The 18,601-nt window shown below is 44.5% G+C and overlaps 2 protein-coding genes across 2 annotated transcripts; one reads left to right on the plus strand and one right to left on the minus strand.

The window, feature by feature from the left end:
• Positions 1–2,578: 2,578 nt before the first annotated feature.
• On the minus strand, positions 2,579–4,886 carry PNRC1 (proline rich nuclear receptor coactivator 1). Its single transcript, XM_059835528.1, has 2 exons — positions 4,411–4,886; positions 2,579–3,700 (listed from the first exon to the last, which is right to left on the minus strand). Exons 1-2 carry the CDS (start codon positions 4,837–4,839, stop codon positions 3,260–3,262), a joined length of 870 nt encoding a protein of 289 aa, XP_059691511.1. The 5' UTR covers positions 4,840–4,886; the 3' UTR covers positions 2,579–3,259.
• On the plus strand, positions 4,854–6,096 carry BORCS6 (BLOC-1 related complex subunit 6). Its single transcript, XM_059835527.1, is given in 2 exon segments — positions 4,854–5,015; positions 5,017–6,096. Coding segments are annotated over 2 exon segments (1,200 nt in total). The 5' UTR covers positions 4,854–4,895.
• Positions 6,097–18,601: the final 12,505 nt, after the last annotated feature.

Raw genomic sequence — 18,601 nt, forward strand, 5'->3', positions numbered from 1 at the left:
GCGCTCCATGAAAGCTAATTTTTCAGGACCATCACCACATGACATTTCACTGTTTAAAAGTAAGCTGGTAGTTAACTTGCAGAGTTGATTCCCCTGCAGTTCTGCACAGCATTGCACTTAAGATTTTACACAGAAAAGATTTTCATTACCTAACCAAAATGCAGTACGTTCAGTTTCCTTACTCTGACTGAACTCAGAAGACTGAATAAGCAATGTATTTAATTCCTGTACAGCAGACACATGACCAGCTGATGATAGCACATCCACTAAGATCATTTTCTTCCTTAAAGGCTGTTCACTTCAAAAGACTTTATACTATATTGCAAAGAAGTCCTCCAAACATGACACTAATATTTTTCTTTCGTTTACTGGCTCTAAACTCAAACATTAGTATGTTCATGTAACACAATGCCTCGCCTTCAGGGAAATGGAGTGAGAAATCTGTCAAAGTGAAGGAAACCTTGGAAGTGAAAATCCTGTAAGAAAATACTGTAGAAAGATAGAGGAAAAAATGTGGGAAAGTGACAAATTAAATGCAGGATATGGTCCTAAGAGATGATGATGTCCTGATTTTTCAGGTAATCTTGTTGAAGTGTATATTGCATGTAGGCCTAGTTTTCTAATCCAGTCCATTGGCCAGGAAGGGACTCAACCCAAAGTTCTCAAGAAGACAGAAAGATGGAGTGCCCCAACACTTCTGCCAGATCACAACAGGACCAGCAATACCGATGCAGAAGTAAGCTAAATAAGCTTTTTTTTTTTTTGCACTGTTTGGAAAGACTGGATGAAATACTGTTCTCTTACCCTGAAAAGCTTTATGGTCCAAGAAAGCATGGAAAGTTTTAAATCTTCAAGACTTCAGAAGTCTCATCCAACAGCTTTAAAAGAATTGGCTGAGGAGCCGGCACTTACATTTAATGAATTTTGTAATCCCCAGGGATGTGTCGGCTTATCAGGGTAGAAACAAAGAGGTATGTTACGTTGGTAAATTTTACATAGGATCAGAGTTAGCATTCAAACGACGTAATTTGATGTCAGCTCCAAGGGGCAGGGAAATAAAGAGGCTGATGGCAACAGAGATAATCATCAGGGAGAAAAAGGATACCTCCTTTTAAATAATGCCAACCTACACAGCTGATGGAAACTAGCTCTTGTCAACCTAGTTATCAAGATTGAAGCCAATCACAAGTTCAGCTGGCAAAATTATCCATTGCCTAAAGCTATGGGGAATTGCTAAAGGCATTTTCCTTTGTGCTTGATGGCATTCAGGCAAAAGAACAAAGAAGAAAAAAAAAAAGCACAACAGCAGATCAATACAGCATATACAAAATATAGTAAACTGGGACTTACAGTCTACTTCAGTCACCCTTAGTGAGATTCTACTAGGCTTTTTCTTTGCCCTAATACTGTTTATCAGAAAATTATAAAAGGAAGATTTTTGTTCATTTTTCGAAGACAAGCTAGGACACGCTCAATTACGGAGTATTTAGATAAGGCAGCAAACTGGGCTGTTGGAGCCATACGTTTACCTCAACCGTGTACCATCATTAATCAAGTAATACAGGTCTATTTTGCAAGACTCTGAACCTGGAAGCCTTTGGGGCAGACCAAAAATTTTGTATGAACTCTTAGTTTAGAACATATATAGTTAGATAGCCTAACAGCATTGTAATGAAAAATTTTGGAACTATATAATTAATTTCTATAAACAAAGCAAAGAAATTCTCCCTTAAGTTTTTGACCAACCTCACTTCAGGGCTATGTTAACGAATACTGCCAATTTGCACTCATGGAACAAAGTGATGCTACGTATTGGAAGCAGTAGTGCACACAGCATGAATGCGGCTAACATTGCTCACTCTGAATCTCCAAAAACACCATTTGTGCTAATGAACCACCTCAGCCGGGACCCTGCTGCTAGTGTTTTCTTCTTACATATCCTTCCAGGTACATTAGTACCCAGAGAGTATTTTTTTTCAGTGGATCCAGAAACTTAAAAATGCTTTTCTGTCTTATGCAAATTTCACACATTTCCTGCTTTATTAATCTTATTTAAATACTAGATTAGTAAAATAACTGCAAATCTATGTTATTTCCTCAACATGCCTGTCAGACTAACCTACAGTCCAATTCCTTAGGAATTTGAGATCAGAGGAACATAATTTCCAGCATAGTGAAACATATCTGGTAAAAAATATGAAGTTCAACTTGCACCATCCATACATTTCTGTCATTGCTACTTTTCAGTATCAAGTACTTTAATAACCACTTACTATGAAAATAGTTAAGGAGCATTGCAGCATGAATTTGAATGTTTAATTGCCCAACTTTCTTGCAATCTGAATTTTCATGAAACAAAAGGGTAAGCAACCTAAAATGACATATCACAAAGGAAGTGTTTTTAAAAACCACAACGAATTCTTAATGAGCTATGGAATCTCTTATTATTTGGGTAGTTAAAGGCTGAGAAGGACAACATATTCCTACTGATACACTAGCAGTCAATCAAGTAATTTGAGTTCACATACTTGAATTAACAGACACACACACAAAAGAAAAACAGAGACATTGCTTAAGGGGAGACCAAATTGTTTTATTTGAATTTTTAGTGACCAATTGGATTTTTGGCAGAAAGCTCTGCTCTTTTCTTTTTTGTTTTTTTTTTTTTTCTTTAAAGAAATCAGCAGTGCTCAAATTGATGGATTGGAATTTTACTCAAATTCCAGCTAATTTTAAAAACAAACAGATGAACAGGAATTCCAGATACTGTTTCCAGAGCAGAGAGCAAAACTTCACATTTGTATGACAATTCCATGATTATACTCTATTGGGACACAGAATGTAAAACTATTGTCAGTAGTGCATGAATAAAACATTCACATTTGATCTGGAACCTTAAAATCAGAAAGCTGTACTCTCCTTCCAAAATTTTCATTACCTTGTGCAAATCAAGTCAAGTCTTCATGTGTCAAGCACGCGCTTAAAATTGTCCATATTTTATATACAAGACATCTACCATTCAGGCAGTGCAAAATACATCCTTTCATAACAAAACTAAAATGTACCTCTCAAAGTATGAACAGGAATATACACATAATACATGATGTACACTATTTACACAACCATAAAAAATATAATACAAGAATTTTTTAATGTGATTATAAGACTTGACAGTCTTTTGCAATTTTGGTTGCAACAAGGCATGTTTAAGTTTCCTGGATGGAGTTTTCTTTGCCAATTACTCAAGAGATCTTGGAAACTACGCTTGAACTTTTAGGAGAGTTTTCAAATGAACTGCCATCAACTCCCTGTTTTGGTCAGACGGTTCAGCTGTACCACCCACCCAGTGGCTGGGAGGCTTTGGAAGGACACTAGGAGATGGTGGGTCACTAAATTTTGCCCCGGCGTAATTTTCTTTTTGGCTCACTTCAGTTAGGGTGATAGGTTTCTTGCACTTGGCATTTCTGAAGTTCTCTGTGTTTTTAAGTGGCTTTTTCTCCTGCTTCTGAACTATTTCTGGCGACACAGAATCTTGCCAAAAGTTCTCTACCTTTTTTGCCGAGGTGATCTTTGTCAGTGGCGTGTTACATTTACTCTTCTGTCTGTTAATCTTTGGTTGTTCACACAGATGTAAACTGTGAACAGGCTGGCTGTAGGGGATGGCAGCCTTCTCAGTCTTTCCCATCTTGTTCTTTAAGAACTGCAGAGACAAAGAATTCACATCAACACACGATCCCTCTCCGCAGGAGGTGCCTCCGGCAGCGCACGGGCACAGCACCGCCAGCGGGGCACCCGCTAGCCGGACTCGAAGACGTGTCGCCGCACCGCCCGGACTCCTCCAGTACAGCAGGGAGACGCGGAGCGAGGCGCTGGGGGCCGCCTCACGCAGGCGAGGGGGGGCAACGGCCGGGCGGGTGACGAGCCACCCCCCTCCTAGCTATCCCACGGCTTCTGCAACTCCTCCGTTAGCACGGACGCGCCTGCTGGCAGCGCCCGCCGGCCGGGCAGCAGAGTCCTCTCCGCCGGCCCGGGCCCACCGCCGCCCCAGCCGCCCTCCGGCGGCCGCCATGGGGCGCTGCGCCCCGCGCACGTCCCGCCTGCGCGCGCAGGGGCAGCTGGCGCGCGGCCAGGAGGCTAAATCTGGCTGTTGCTGGGCGCAGCGGCAGACGCCGATTGGTGGCGACGAGCAGCCAATCGCCGTCCGCGATTTCTCCCCCCTCCCTTTCCCCGTCCGAGCGGGCGTAACGGAAACTCTCCCCCCCCCTCCGCCCGTCCACACGCACGGAGGGGCGAGCCGCTGGCTGCCCCCCTCCGGGGGGGAGGCAAGCGGCCTCCCGGCTCCCAGAATGCGGGAGAAAGGGGGGAGTGGGGAGGGAAAAGTAAGCAGGAGTAGCGGAGCCCCGACTTTACCTCCTTCCTGAGGGGTTTGCTGGGCGCGGGTCTCGAGAGGGCGGGCGCGGGGGGCTCCTCCGGGGGTGCCGTTACCAGGCGGGGGGCGGCTGAGGCCGCTGGCGCAGGGTGGGCGCGAAGTTCGCCCGGGACGTGGGTTCCCAGCGGGGTCCTTCTCCCCAGGCCGGCGCGATGCTGTTGGTACTGTTGGTAGCGGCTGGGCAGGAGCCCCGCGGGGCTGGGCCGGATCTTTCCCTTCCTCCGTCGGACTCTCCTCAGCGCGGGCCGTGCGCTGCCCCCCGGGCCCGCCAGGCAGCAGCTGGGCTGGTTCTCACAGTTGCTGTCTCCTCGCCTGAGGCGCTGGAGGAGAGTGGAGGGCAGCCGCCTGGGGTCTTCGGTGCCTGCCGAGATCCGAGCCAAGAAGGGTGGCGGCGCCGTGGTGGTGACCATGGTGGGGCGTGGGGACCCAGAGCTGTACCGGGAAGAGGGGTCGAGCCCAGGCGGGGATGAGCGGGTCGGGCTGCTGGGGAGTGCCTGCCTGGGCTTTGTGGGCTGAAATGGTGGTGCAACCGGATCCACTGCTAGGAGAACATGGCGGGGGAGTGAAAGGAGCAGCTCGCAGCGCCCCGGTGTTGTTACCCGACCGAGGCACACCCCCTTCCGCCCCCGCGCCAATCGCCGTGCGAGGACGGGACGAGCAGCACGCCTCTCCACCGGGCGCCGCCAATCTCGGCGAAACGGCGGCCTCTCTGGCCCCGCCTCGGCCAATCAGAAGCGACACAAACACTTAGGGCCACGCCCGTTTCCGCAGGCCTCCCAATCCGGGCAGACACAAACAACGGGCACGCCCCAGTCTCCGAGTCACGGGCCCGCAGTGCAAAGCGAACGGACGGGATGGGCGGTTCTCTTTGCGAGAGCCACCGGCCAATCGGACGGCACACAAACAGCCGTGGCTACGCCCCCGCGCGCCCCGCAGCCAATCGAGGGGGACGTAAACAGGCGGCGGCGCGCCCCCTGGTGGGCGGCGGCGCGCCGGAGGGCAGGCACGCGTCGCCCGCCATGGAGGTGCCGGCCCTGCGGGCCCGGGCGGCGGCCGGGCTGCCGGCCGCGGCGGAGGAGGAGGGACCCGGCCGTGAGGTGGCGGGGCGGAGGCAGGATGAGCGGAGCCTGGAGGCGCTGAGCCTGGCCGCCGGCGGCGGGGTGGCGGCGGGGCGGCAGCTGCCGGAGGGGCGGCGGGCGACGCTGGCGAGCGCCCTGGAGCTGGAGGGGACGGTGCTGCGCGAGGGGCGCCTCACCCAGTTCGTGGCCAACAACCTGGAGCGGCGGATCCGGCTGAGCGGCGCCCCGCGGGGCGAGCCGCCGGCGGCGGCGGCGGGGGGCGGCGGCTCTATCCCCGCCATCGATCCCGGGGCGCTGCAGGACGTGGTGGCCCTGGCCGGGCAGGTGGCGGCGCAGGTGGACGAGCTGCTGCGCAACGTCCACTGCGGCCTGCAGGCCCTGACGGCCCTCAGCGTCGGCTGCATCCAGACCTACCGCGACGGGGTGGAGAGCCTGGGCGAGGCGGCCGACCTCAGCATCCGCGCCATGTACGCGCTGGTGGCGCGCTGCGAGGAGCTGGACCGCGCCATGCAGCCCGTGCCCGCCCTGGCCAAGCGCATCCGCGAGATGAAGGGCACCCTGGAGCGGCTGGAGGGGCTCTGCAAGTAGCGCCGCCCCGGCGGGGATCACCGCCCCGCCGCTCTTCCCGCTGCCACCGGGATGCCGAGCGAGGAGCCGGCGGGGCTGGAAAACCGGGGCCCCGCCGCCGCCCCTGCCGGGCCAGCAGCGCGCCCGCTGGGCCTTCTCCGGGCGCTGGGGCGGGGGCTTGGCCGCTCCGACAAGCCCCGGCCCCGCGGCTCCCCGCCGTGCCAGGCTCCCCGCCGTGCCAGGCTCCCCGCCGGGGCCGCCGCTGCCTCCGGTGGCCCTCAGGCTGCTGCTCTCCCTCTCCAGCAGGCCCAGCACCGGGCCCGCACACGGCGTCTTCAGCTCTCCACCTGTCCTTCCTCTCTCTCTGTGCCCCTGTACGTGACCAGGCGACATCTGTGGCCAGTTCGCTGGTATTGATCTGGAGGAAGTGAAATTTTTGCAACCGATGAAGGAAAAGGTCCCAGTTGAAACGGCGGGGTAAATGGCAGATGGTGCTTTTTAGCTTCAGCTCCATTAAAGAATTTGGATTCCACATGCCTTACGCTTTCCATTTATTGAGGGCTAGAAAAAACTAACCAATCTTAATTAAAAGCAGCTGTTAATTTTTTTTTTTTTAACCAAATTTGAAAATGTTGTGAATACTTGCTTGATGCTTACAGGCATACATGCTTAGTTGTAGTTGACTTAGTGCCTGACGAGTAATTCTTACTTCTGCCATTACAGCAAATAAACACGCGGAACACTGCTGTCTCTTACAGGACACAGTTGTAAGAGAAGATAGGAGGAAAGACATTTGCTTTCTGAAAAGAATAGAAAATCATGGAATACAGTCGAGATTCAGATTAAGAACAAATCTATATGCAAAGCTCTAAATAAAAGCCTTCAGATAAAATATGCTTTGCCTCTGTTAGTCTCTACAGTTTTCACAGTGTAGAAGTTTAAATGGCATCACTGTGAAATGATCCTGTGATTTTGTTTGTTTTTTTTGAATTGGGAAAATACCTATTTAATTAGATGAGGAACATGAATATGTGATGACATTACATGGGCGTATGACTGAAATAAAATGGGTACTTTGGGACAATTTATTTGTATAACTTGAAGCTTTTGTATATGCATCACTATATGCAGAAGTGATTTTGCTGTATCGGTAAGTACTTCCTCTGAGGCCTGAGAGTAGCCAAATTCTCTGCTTGCTATGGTTCCTATGCAACTAGCCTCTTAGATGATGCTCTTAGCAATCCATTTAGGTCACAAATGTTTTTGTAACAAGATTTCAGCAGAGAAATGATCACTGTGATGTTATGTATGTTTAATGGTGCTTTTGGTGACCAGCGGCTCTTAAAAACCTTGGAGCAAAGGTAGCCAGAAATACTACGCAAGTCCTGTAACTTTTGGTTGAAGAACAGATAGGTTTATGATGGGTGCAGCTGCTACCCCACCATAATTTCATTGAAAACACCAAGTGAGGGGCAGATGCTGTAATATACTGTGCTTCTGCATGTAGACAATACTGAACTGTAACAAAATAATGCGGTTTTATGCCACCCTGGTTTGCGTAATACCAGTCTCTGGTCTGTTTTGGGCTTCTCAACGTGGCCATACCTTTCCCTCAGCACAGGGATGTATTTCACGTCTGGCCTTCCAGCCGTAGCAATGGGAAAAGGCTGGAAATGGGCTGTGCCAGGGTCACGCTCTTTGTGGTGACAGCTCTCGTGGTACTGTCTTCTGGGGAATAGCTGTGGCCCCAGAAAGGGACCAAAGGTCTAGTAGAGGTTAGTGGAGAGAAAAAGGAGAACTTAACTGCCCCTGCCCATGGGCCTAGAAGACACTAAAGATTTCGTAACACCATAGCAACAGCTGCACTCTTAATAGTTTTGGGGTGTTACTCTTGGGAAAGTGAACTTCGCTATTATGGAGATGCAGTAGTTTTGCTAAGGATGTTTTTTATAAGTCAAGAGTGAAAACCAAAGTTTGATCTTGCTTAACTTGTGAGTATTGTTGAAATGTACAGGAAAGACCTGCAAGCTTATTTGGATAGCCACATATGTACCTCTATGCTTTATTCATACAGATTAAGGTGAAGCCTTTAAAGCATACATGTTTCAGTACGCTATTGGTTTTTGATAGCATTTCATTTGCAGTCACCTATGCTCAATGCTCATTCCCTGCTAAAACTGTCAAGTCTGTAGAATAAAATGATTACTTTTATATTTTTAATTGTTAGTGATTAGTTGTTGTTGAAGTGTTTCACTTCTTAATTACTGCTCTTCTTATTTGGTAAAATAATTTGAAAGCTAATTTAAACTCTGCTCCTGCATCTGCACAGAGACCCATTAATGTGATTGCAGAGCCGGTTTCAGTCTAGGTCCTCAGGCAGTAATTTCTGACAGTGATGTCATTCATGTGATGAAAAAGGGATGACTAGTGAATTACAAGCATGAAGGAAGCAGTAATTGCACTGTTTGGGTTTGTTTTTTTAATGTCTGTCTGAAAGCTTCAGCCTGTTTGAAGGGCAGACTTCACTGAGCCAGGTGAAGTGGTGCCTGTTTCCAGGTGTCTGCCTTGTACGTTTGCCGTCCCTGGGGCAGGCATGGCCAAAACGATGCGAGCCTGTTCTGTGCCACCACAGTCGATACCGGTATGTTATCGCATAGCTGCTATCGTTTCCAGCCCCCCCATTCATACTGGCCTCCATTGCTGCAGGAATGGTGACGCTTGCCAGTGTCTGTGCAAGTGCAGCTCTGGTGCCCTTCCTGCCCTTGAAGTCCCATTTGAACCGCTCATGAGCTACGTGCAGCTCAGTAGCCTCTCGTAAGCCTGGTCTTTCTGCAGCCAGAGACTTTTGTACTGCCTTTTTGATCCTAGTCCAGGCTTCCTTGTGCATATTCTGTGTTAATTCTGGCACTTTCCAACTTTTGGATGTTGAGCGTGAAAGCTTTCATGTTCCTTTAGCTTTTTTTGCTTAACCTGTCCGTGAGCAGAGTAAAACCATGTTTGGGTTTTCCAAGACCTTCAAATGGATTTGCATATATTTTCTTGCTTAGTCACTCAGCTTTACAATTGGTCTTGTTTTCCTTTCCTCATCAGCTGCCAAGTGAACTTTCATTGTAACAAGACAGGCAAGGTCAAAGAAGAAAACTAACAAAAAATGACGTGCAAAGCACTAAGCAAAGCCAGATACAGAATTAGCTGTGTGCCAGGAATGACTTCCCTGCTCTGATAACCGCCAGTGACTGTGTTAGGAATTAGGTTACTCTGTTAGGAATTAGGTTAGTTTGATAATTATTTTTTTCTTTAGGACAAGTGTCAGATCTGACTATAAAAATAATTTTTCTGATGAAGGTGTGGTTGATTCTGCTTCATTCAGGGTTTTTTTCTTCCTTCCCTTCTTTGTGAGGTTTTATATTCCCTGACTCTGGACTGATTCCATATCCATGCTATTTAAAGGAGCTTTACGAGATAAAACCTTACTACAGCTGAAAAACACAACCAGTCACCCAAAGCAGGAATGAACATCACTGACATTTCAGTGTTACTCAATTGCATCAGGCATTAAATAAGTAAATATATCAACTTTTTGTGTGTCTTGCTGCCAGCCAGACACTAAAATACGTAAGTCTTTTGGCTGGAATGTCCAGATTTATGGTGGTCCTTAATCCCACGAGTAAGGTCTTGACCAAGTTACCAGTGCAAGGAACAGCATGTGAGTTGAATCGAAGAGCATACCTCTTAGCATTAAAGATGCAACTATTTTGAAATGGTGTCAAATAGCATGGCTGTACTACCAGAAGACAAAAACCTTAATTTTAAAGCTTCCAAATTAATCGGCAGCTTTCCAGAGGAGTTAGTAGATCAGCTCTTGTAGCAAACTGCGTTAGCTGAAACTGAAAAGTGTTTTAAGATAGAGGCCTCTTGCAATATGTGTCACCCAACATAAGACAGGTTCTTGCTGTCAGATGCCACGCTACCTCGTCCTGATCAACACTGGTGTGTACACCTGAAAAAAACCTTTAAAAGATAACCAGATAGTGTTTATGTTGCTGTCACAACCTGCTTTTATTGCTAGGAAATTGCTTTGAGAAAAGGACATTCCTATAAAAATCATAAAGGGTCCAATTAGTAATTTATTTGTGAACATTGTCTCCACTTCTGTCCCCACCCTGGCTCCATCCAGGAAACATATTCTGGATCCTCCTGCCGTGCATTTAAGAGTACATATGGAAGAGAGAGAGATTCATGACGTTTCTCCTTTAGAAAGTGTAACGCAGTTATTGCATCAGATGCAGGAACTGAAACTCAGCTGGGTTTCACATTTGGTGCTGCTCCAGCTTCGTGCCTGGGGAAAGCTTTTGTCATCGTTATTCTCTGCTGTTCAGAGCTCCAGAAGTAGAGGCGTGATCAATGGACTTGGGCCCTGAGCTTCCGCCTTAAAAGTTAAGATTCTTCTGCCCCTTGTTACTACAACAGTACCTTATCTGGTAACAGGAAAAATGGTAAAGAATCAAAATTTCAAAATTCCCTGCAGTTCTCTTTCCCTCCTACTATTTGTATACGTTAGAAGCAATGCAAAAAACCCCCCAAACACAACAACAAAAATCCGTACCCCCCCCCCCAAGACTGCTAACTGATCCTCCTCCCAAATCTGTCAGGATGTGAATAGGTTGGCAGTTTCATAAATAATAATAGTTACTGGCTGTCAAGGGTAATGTGCTTGAGATGGCTCTTACAGTAGTGTTGAATCCTGATGAGACTTAAGAGAACCTGAGTTTAAAGAAAAAGTACTACATTTTAATTATAATATTGATAGGGTTGGAGATGGGGCAGTCCATGCAACACTTGGAAAACTGGCATCTGTTGTTTGCTAGCAGGGTTGGACTGCCATGTACATCAGTCAGGATGCAGCAACATTCATGAACTGGGAGAGCAGAAAAGCAGAGTTAAAATCTTGATCATTTTCCTAGATTATAGCTAGAAAGTGCTGTCACTGTAATTGGTTCCAGAATTTGAGTTAATGCTGCTGTGATTAATTACTGTGAAGTACCTTTGTTGAAAGTTGATTTATTACAGAGAGGGGTAATAATTTATGTCAGTATTTTTATTTTCATGAAAGTTAGAGAGGGAAGAATCCTAGAATTTTGTCCTACACTGTATTTTTTGTCTCAGTGTGACCAACCATGGTTTTTCCTTGTTTTCTTTATGGACAGTGCTGGAAAAATTCCCAGCATTGAACTTGCTTGTAAGACAAAGAGCCATGCCCAGTGAGTTGTGAGGAAGCGCTTTGTTAAGGACAGCTTCCTTGTCTGTAAGTACCTATAAATGAAGGGGAAAAAAATTCCACAAACTTGCCAGACAATCATTTCTAATTTTACATCGATGTAATAATCCTGGATATCTGGTTTGTCACTGGGATTGTTTGCCTACACTCGGTAGCAGAAAATAAAAAAAATCCCAAGTTGAAATCTTAGGTTTTTAATAAATGAGCTTTCTTTCTATGGCCTAATAGCAGTGACATCTCTAGTGAGATTTTTCTTGTCTGAACTTGAACTGTTGCCATTCAAGGAAATGCTAACCTGAAAATAAACTCCTTTAAAGTCAAAGTATCATTTGACTTTGTTCCTCTTTCTGTTTTCACTGCCTACGTTAATTTGTTTACTCGGTGGATTTTTTTTTCCAGGCTGGGACTTTCCAGTGACGTGTCCTCAGCTAGAAGGAGAGGGGAATTTCTCACTGCTGAGCAAGATTGGGATTTTCCATTTTCCAAAACTCTTCCCGCATGCCATTTATAGTTGATGATAGGGATCTAGGTTGGTTTTGTATCCCTCTTTAAAGAAAGGGATGTGCAACTACAAGCCTTTCACCTCTCCTGCCATGTCATCAGCTTTCTTTTGTCTGCTGAGAGCAACTGGAAAGTTTTAACAGTGTGTCCCCCCCTTCACCATTTTCCACAGCCACCAGCTGTACTGCATTTCCCCCCTGGCAAAACCTTGTTCTGGACCTCATCAGTTCTCAGCGTTATTATTTGATCCCACTTACCTTCTCCCTTCAGTTGCATGACTTACTACATCGCTGTTGCTATCGTACTATGTTTGTGTACTATCGTACACAAACTTTATTTAGGTCAGTTATGTTTTCTTTCAGCTGCCCTTGTTTTTCATTCCTATTCTGCCTCAAATTCAAAACGGTCATCTGCATGTCCTGGTCGGGGCTAGCTTCTGCTGCCTTCCTGACCTATTCTCTTTAGATGTTACCCATTCCTTTATCCTTTAAAATGTCTCAGTAAATTGCCCTGTGCTTTCTTTTGCTGTGACTTCCTTGCTGCTGTCGTCTGCAATGCTCCTTGTATCCAGAATACCCACCACCAATTGTCTTGTTTTTAAATGAGCCCTTGGGAGTAGGCAAGTCAGAAACTGCATAGATCGTAGATTTCTCCTTACCATACTAAGCAGAAGGCATTACAGAAAAATCAAACATCTGTAACGGAAGACAGCAAGTTCTCATTATTTGGTTCTGATCTATTTTAATAATATGCCAACAAATGCAAATAAAACCGAACAAACCACTTGCAAAATAATAGCAGTGTAACTGTGTGTGCTGTGATGTATCTGGTAAGAGATGGGAAAATCAATCAACTGCTGCTTATGTAGGCTCTTGAGGATGGGGTTATAGAATAACAAATACGCTGTGACATGGTGAGGTAATGCAATATTTATAAAATATGTGCAAGTCCCCAAAGCAAACTATGTTGTTTTTCCTTTTAATCACAGAAAGATTAAGTAAATGCTGGAGTAAGGCTACTGCTAAATGGAATTCTGGTCTCCCTGCTTTCCTTTTGGCGTGTACACACACAAGGCTCTCGCTGACTTTACGAAGAGCTGTATATATTTATGTGGAAGTTACAAAACTTCATAGGATGTGTTACATTTATTACTTGCAACAAACCTTGGAAAGGAACAGTGGTAAAGAAGGATGGGCTTGAATATTAGGAGTACAGGATATGCCAAAACAGTTCCTCCCATTTGTTCACTAAGATTCACATGTACATACTTTAGTATGGCAAATTAATTCCTTTTTAACAAGATTATTCTTCCCTGACTGTCAGTGATGCACAGTCAATGGACAAATGCAAGTCATAACCAAAGGACTAAAAGTGTTAAAATGTCTGTTTTAAAACAAAAATTAATGTTGGGCTGTAATGAGTTGAATAGCTGTAAAAAGTCAAGCTTAAAAGTTGTTAAAATTCAAGTTTTAATAATGGTCAACTAGGCAGTTCTTAATAAGTATGTACAATCTTTTTATTAAAATACCTATCAGCAATGACTGCAAAGACTTCAGTCGAACCAAATGCCAGGGTCTGTTTCTTACGCTTTATCTGAACCATAAGTAAGTGTGGTAACTCATTTGGACATTAAGTAAAGTAGGAGTCATGGAACATGTTTCCCCTATTAGTTAATATAAACCAGAAAAATGGTGTAACTTGTTGATGACTACTAGAATTCACGTAGCACTGTAGAAATTTTTGGTTGCAGCATTCATTCACCAGCATTCACAGTTGTGAAATCAAATGGACATACTCTTTGTCCTTGATTATTTATCAGTTTTGCTTTGTGATAGGGTTGAATACTTTGTCTCAGAAATAGTTCGGTTTCGCTAACAGAAAAAACAAAGGTTGGGACAAAACTTCATTTGTTTCTCTACAAATCTGTAAGTGAGACTTCGATTTAAATATCTTGCTGATAGCCGTTTGCATAATACTTTGGAAACAAAAGTTTCCTGGGTTGAACATAGGCAATCAACTTCTCGTTACACAATGTACGTTCAGCGGCATGACTTGTCACTGCTGCCTGCTAGATAGCTTGTCTTTAACATAGTGTATTACTTCTGTAAAAAGGCAGCTGGATGATGCAAGCACAGGGGAGTCATATCAAAAGGTTTCTCTATTACACCATTTTATTTATTAGGGTTTTTTCTTTTGAGTCCTTTTCATTTCTTATTATTTCCCTTGGGGAATGCCACAATTGAGCCCTTTTTTCCATTCCCAGCAGTCCTTGGTTAGTCGATTGTTTTTCTAGGTAGCACTGCTGTTTTAAACTACCTCTAATAATGTAGATCAACAAATACACTTTGTGCATACACCATGTTGGCACAGCCAGTGGGCTAGTAGGCTGAAATACTTGTATTTCGGAAACCTACTCAGTACCAGGCATCTTGAAAGTGGATTCTCACTGCACAAGAAGAGCGTTTTTGTGAGTCACTGCAGAAGTGGCATGCCCCTAGGGCAGAAAAGGATCAGAGATCCCACAGGGACATCTGCAAGCCTGGCTCCAGGTTGCTTCTCTAGAAGTAATAAGAAAGGATAAATAGATTAGGTGTTAAATTGTCTGTATTGCCATAGATCTGCCAGGGTGGGTCTGCCGGGCTGGCAAGTACTCACTGCAGCCACTGTCTCCATTAATGAGAGAAATTACTTTATCTCTGAGGTGATTAATACTGTCGAAACTGGATACACATTTATTTATCATGCTTTTGGATTCCATGGTTCGTGTAGAAGAAAATAATATTTAACATTAAACAGATGATGAATGTAATTGAACCATCCTTTGTAGCCCACACCCCATAAGAAAGAGAAAGCAATTGCCAATTTTTGTACATGTGGTTTTGCCACCCAAAGGTATAAAAGCTTCATTATGGTGACGGTGGGTGTCTGTAATGGATGGAAAAGAAAGCTAGATCAGGAATAACGGTGGATGTAACCATAGTTTGCTGACTATGGTTATCTGAGAACTGTCCTGAGTTTAACTTTGTCTTGGTCTTTTCCACACTGGAAATCTTAAAAGATACAACAATAAAATTCCCACACAGTTTTTCTGTTAAAGTATGAGTGAAATGTTTGTTTCAAAATCTGGATTAATAATGTCAGTTGTGTACTTTTATAAGTTCAGCTTCACACGTTAAGCTGACCCAAATTTCCTTCAGACCCTCGGTAGATTACAAATCTAAGAGAAACTGAGACCATATTTTGATACTTGGCGGCAATGCCAGGCCTGTGTTAAGGCAGCATGAGCAGCTCCTCTCCTGCCCCAGCCCTGCCCGCTTGTTCCTGACCATCCACTGCATTTCCCTCTTTTATCCGTAACTGCTTATGCAGCCACAAAATGAACCAGAGCAGAACTTGGACCCAGCTGAGCCCAGCAAAGAGGGAGGGGGAGGTTGCTTTGCTATTCAGTGGCATCGATTCCCTCACTTCTTTCACTGCGTGAGGGTGCGGACAGTTGCTCAGCGCAAGGGAGGAGTGGACATGGAGAAGAAGGGGTGTGCCTGATGCTCACAGCTGAGGTAAGGAAAGTGCTCAGGGAGGGCTTGCAGCTGCCACCACTCACATCATGTTGACCTACAGCCTACAAGTGTGTTGCTTCTGCTGCTAGTTGGGTTCCTCCCAGGAAAGGGCCCCATAGCTAGAAGCAGGGATTTACTGGAAGAAGGTGTTGGACAATGCCTTAGATTTTAATTTTATGCAGTTAGATATATAAAAACTCTTTTCTGCGTGGCTGAAACTTCAGCTATCAAGTGGGTAAAAAAAGATTACCTAGCAACAGCTCTACCCATTTTGAAGCTGGTACAAACTGCAGTGTAGAGAAGAATAGAAAATAATTTAAGTGGGTTGTGTTTTGGGACAAAATGCCTTGTCTTTTCATTCTACCTGTTCCCTCTGTGGTAATCAAACAATCAAAACAGGCTTCCTATTTTAAACCAGCATACCCTTGTGTATAACCGGGATTGTATCCATGCTGTTTATACTCATTTGAGACTCTGTGACATCATTTAATAGTTTACATTTAATAAATCACTTTAGTTCTATTCATGACTCTCTGCTGTTGTGTACCAACGTTTGCTGGCACGTTTTTCTAATTCTCTGCATTAGAGAACATGTATAGGTAGGGCCTGAGTCACAGTCCACTGAAACTGATAGAAGTCTTTCACTGAAGTTTAGAAAGCTTAGAATATGTCACATAGCCAGTCTCTGACAAAACATCCAATTAGAGTAAAAAATACAATACTAAACTCATTTTAGCAAATCTAACTCCCAGTACATGGAAGGATATGTGGAGGTTTTTCTCCCCAAAGGAATTTTTGAAAAGCAGTTTCTGTAGAGCAGAGGTAGATAGGGAAATTCACAAAGTGACTTTTCTGAAGAAGCTTTAACATTTTCCAGTAACAGTCTGCACCCTTTCGGTGCATAAAGGTTGTTAGCCAAACCCCAAAACTTCAAACTACTGGAACAAAGTGTGAACCTCAGAGATCCAGGAAATTAATTTCAGGCAAGTACAGAGTCATTTTCATACCGCCTTCCCTTTCTCAAGGACCTTAGTCTCTCAGAGTAACTCCCTAGAAGTCCATCTGGACAAAGACAGTTTCATACCCATACTGAGTGAAGGTTTGAGTACAAGGATAACAGCTTTTTTTGCGTTAATCTTAACCTAGTTACAGCAGGTAAAACAGTGGAAAGAAGTGGCATGGACTTCAACTGTAGCTATATGAACAGCAATGGATCACAGGCACTACGTTCTCTGAGGCAAAATCCATTCCATAATGTCCATCATAAGTTGTCACTATGCTATGAAGCCTAAAGTGGTGAGGATGTGAAAAAGAGTATTCCTAGGGAATGACAAACATATTTCAATTTAAAAAAAAGTATCTTTTTATTTCTCTAAGGAATGCTTGGAAGACATGAATTTGCAACCTATACAAGGTCATTGTCTAAAACGACATTTGCCAACTTATTCTTAATGTACCCTAGATCAGTGATGCTGCAGATGTACATGCTAGGATACCCCTCCTGCTCTCTACTTCCAAGTGAGGCTTTTTTGGGAAGGAGTAGCATGTGTTCTTGTAAAGCTTGTTCCACAATGCATACTGACAAAAAGCAAAACTAACCTCACAAGGGCAACGTTTGAGCATCTAATTTTTTATATATATATATGCATACATATATTTTACCATAACTTAATTTGTATACAATATAAATAGATATTCAGATTTGATTTTTAGAAAGCCTGTGTGGCTGCCAGGCTGATCACTTTGCTTTACTCCATATTCCTTTCCTTTGCCTTCGGCCAGCTTCTTGGGGTATTTTCAGGACTGCAAACACCTCAAGAGAGACACTGTGGTCTTCATTTACATTTGTACAGTATGTTACGCATATTTTGTATAATAAAGTCATATAAATAAAAACAGGTCTGTATGTATTCTCAGGTACTATATTATAGCTCATACATGTATTACTCTTCACAGGCCTTATATTCATGTATATCCATAGTATATACAACTATAGGCACAAACTTATGATGCAGAAAGTCTGAGAGAGTGCCGATGGGTAATAATCTTTTCTTTGTGTGACTGATCACATGAGAAAAAGATTTCTGCTAGTACAGCAACCCAGAACTTGATCATCACGTATGCAGGTTTGTAGGCTGAAATGCTGACCCTCTCTTGGCTACTTCAGGCTGTAAAGGAGTGATAACCCTCTAGCAGCTACTGACTGCCCTAGTCTGCCTCCCGCACTAACCAGGACCTCAATTACTCCATTAGTTTAACCACAGCATCTATTCAGGGCAAGATTTTTACTAAGGTGCCCATATTCAGGCAGTAGAGAAACTAGAAAGTGTAGCAACAGAACGTTGTTTTACTTTGTGGAATCCAGTCACTCCCCAGCCCAGTTCCAAAGACTATGATTCATACTTTCCACTTACATAAATTAGATGAGTTTATATCATACTTTTCCCTACTGCTAGTCATCTTCCATCATGAAATTTTAGTTGGTTGATTACTTTATCCGTACTCCAAGCACACTGCTACCATATGATTTCATTTTATGCAGTAGACCATATATTCTTAAATGTTACATCTGGGTATTTTTTACAGTGCAGATTTCCATTGAAAATCATCCTTCACAGCTGATGCCAGTAAGGCCTCAGGTGTCTAGGTCAAACCATAAGAACTCTACGGAGACCAGTGTTAGTCTTCCAGGAATGACAGGCATCTTGCTTATAAGCTTGTTGTCCAGCTGCTTATCTCTCTTACATCAAACACACCATCATTTCAGCTGCAGAGGAACAATAGCAAGGCATCTTGTTTTTCAGGCCTGCAAGTCAGTGCTTGAAGTCACAGCTGTCGTCCCTCTTCAAGAACAGCAGTCCTTTGGACAGACAGACACCTTCTTCCCTCTGCGCAGATACACATCTTTCCAATTCCTACCCGGACAGATCTGCTAAGAAAATCACCTGGTAAGTAATCTGCCATGTCTGCACGTCAGAGGTAAGACTCTTAATGTCCCCTGTAGTGGTGTGAGATTTACATGTCATCGTTACAGCACAGACATGTCTGGTGGTGTAGTCTGATAGCTTATGGTGACTACCCCAAGCATGATACCCAATTCAGGGACCTGGATTTAAAGCAGCTCCATCCCAAGGTCACTGTGTGCTCCCTGCCTATACAGAGATTTACTCTACAGGTTGAACTAACACTG

Source organism: Gavia stellata, chromosome 2 (genome assembly GCF_030936135.1).
Source record: "Gavia stellata isolate bGavSte3 chromosome 2, bGavSte3.hap2, whole genome shotgun sequence".
Taxonomy (NCBI): Eukaryota; Metazoa; Chordata; class Aves; order Gaviiformes; family Gaviidae; genus Gavia; species Gavia stellata.

Coding starts and splice junctions, on each gene's coding strand:
- PNRC1 (XM_059835528.1), bottom strand. CDS start 4,839: ATGGTCACCACCACGGCGCCGCCACCCTTCTTGGCTCGGATCTCGGCA. Junction 3,701..4,410: donor GCAAACCCCTCAGGAAGGAG/GTAAAGTCGGGG, acceptor TTGTCTCTGCAG/TTCTTAAAGAACAAGATGGG.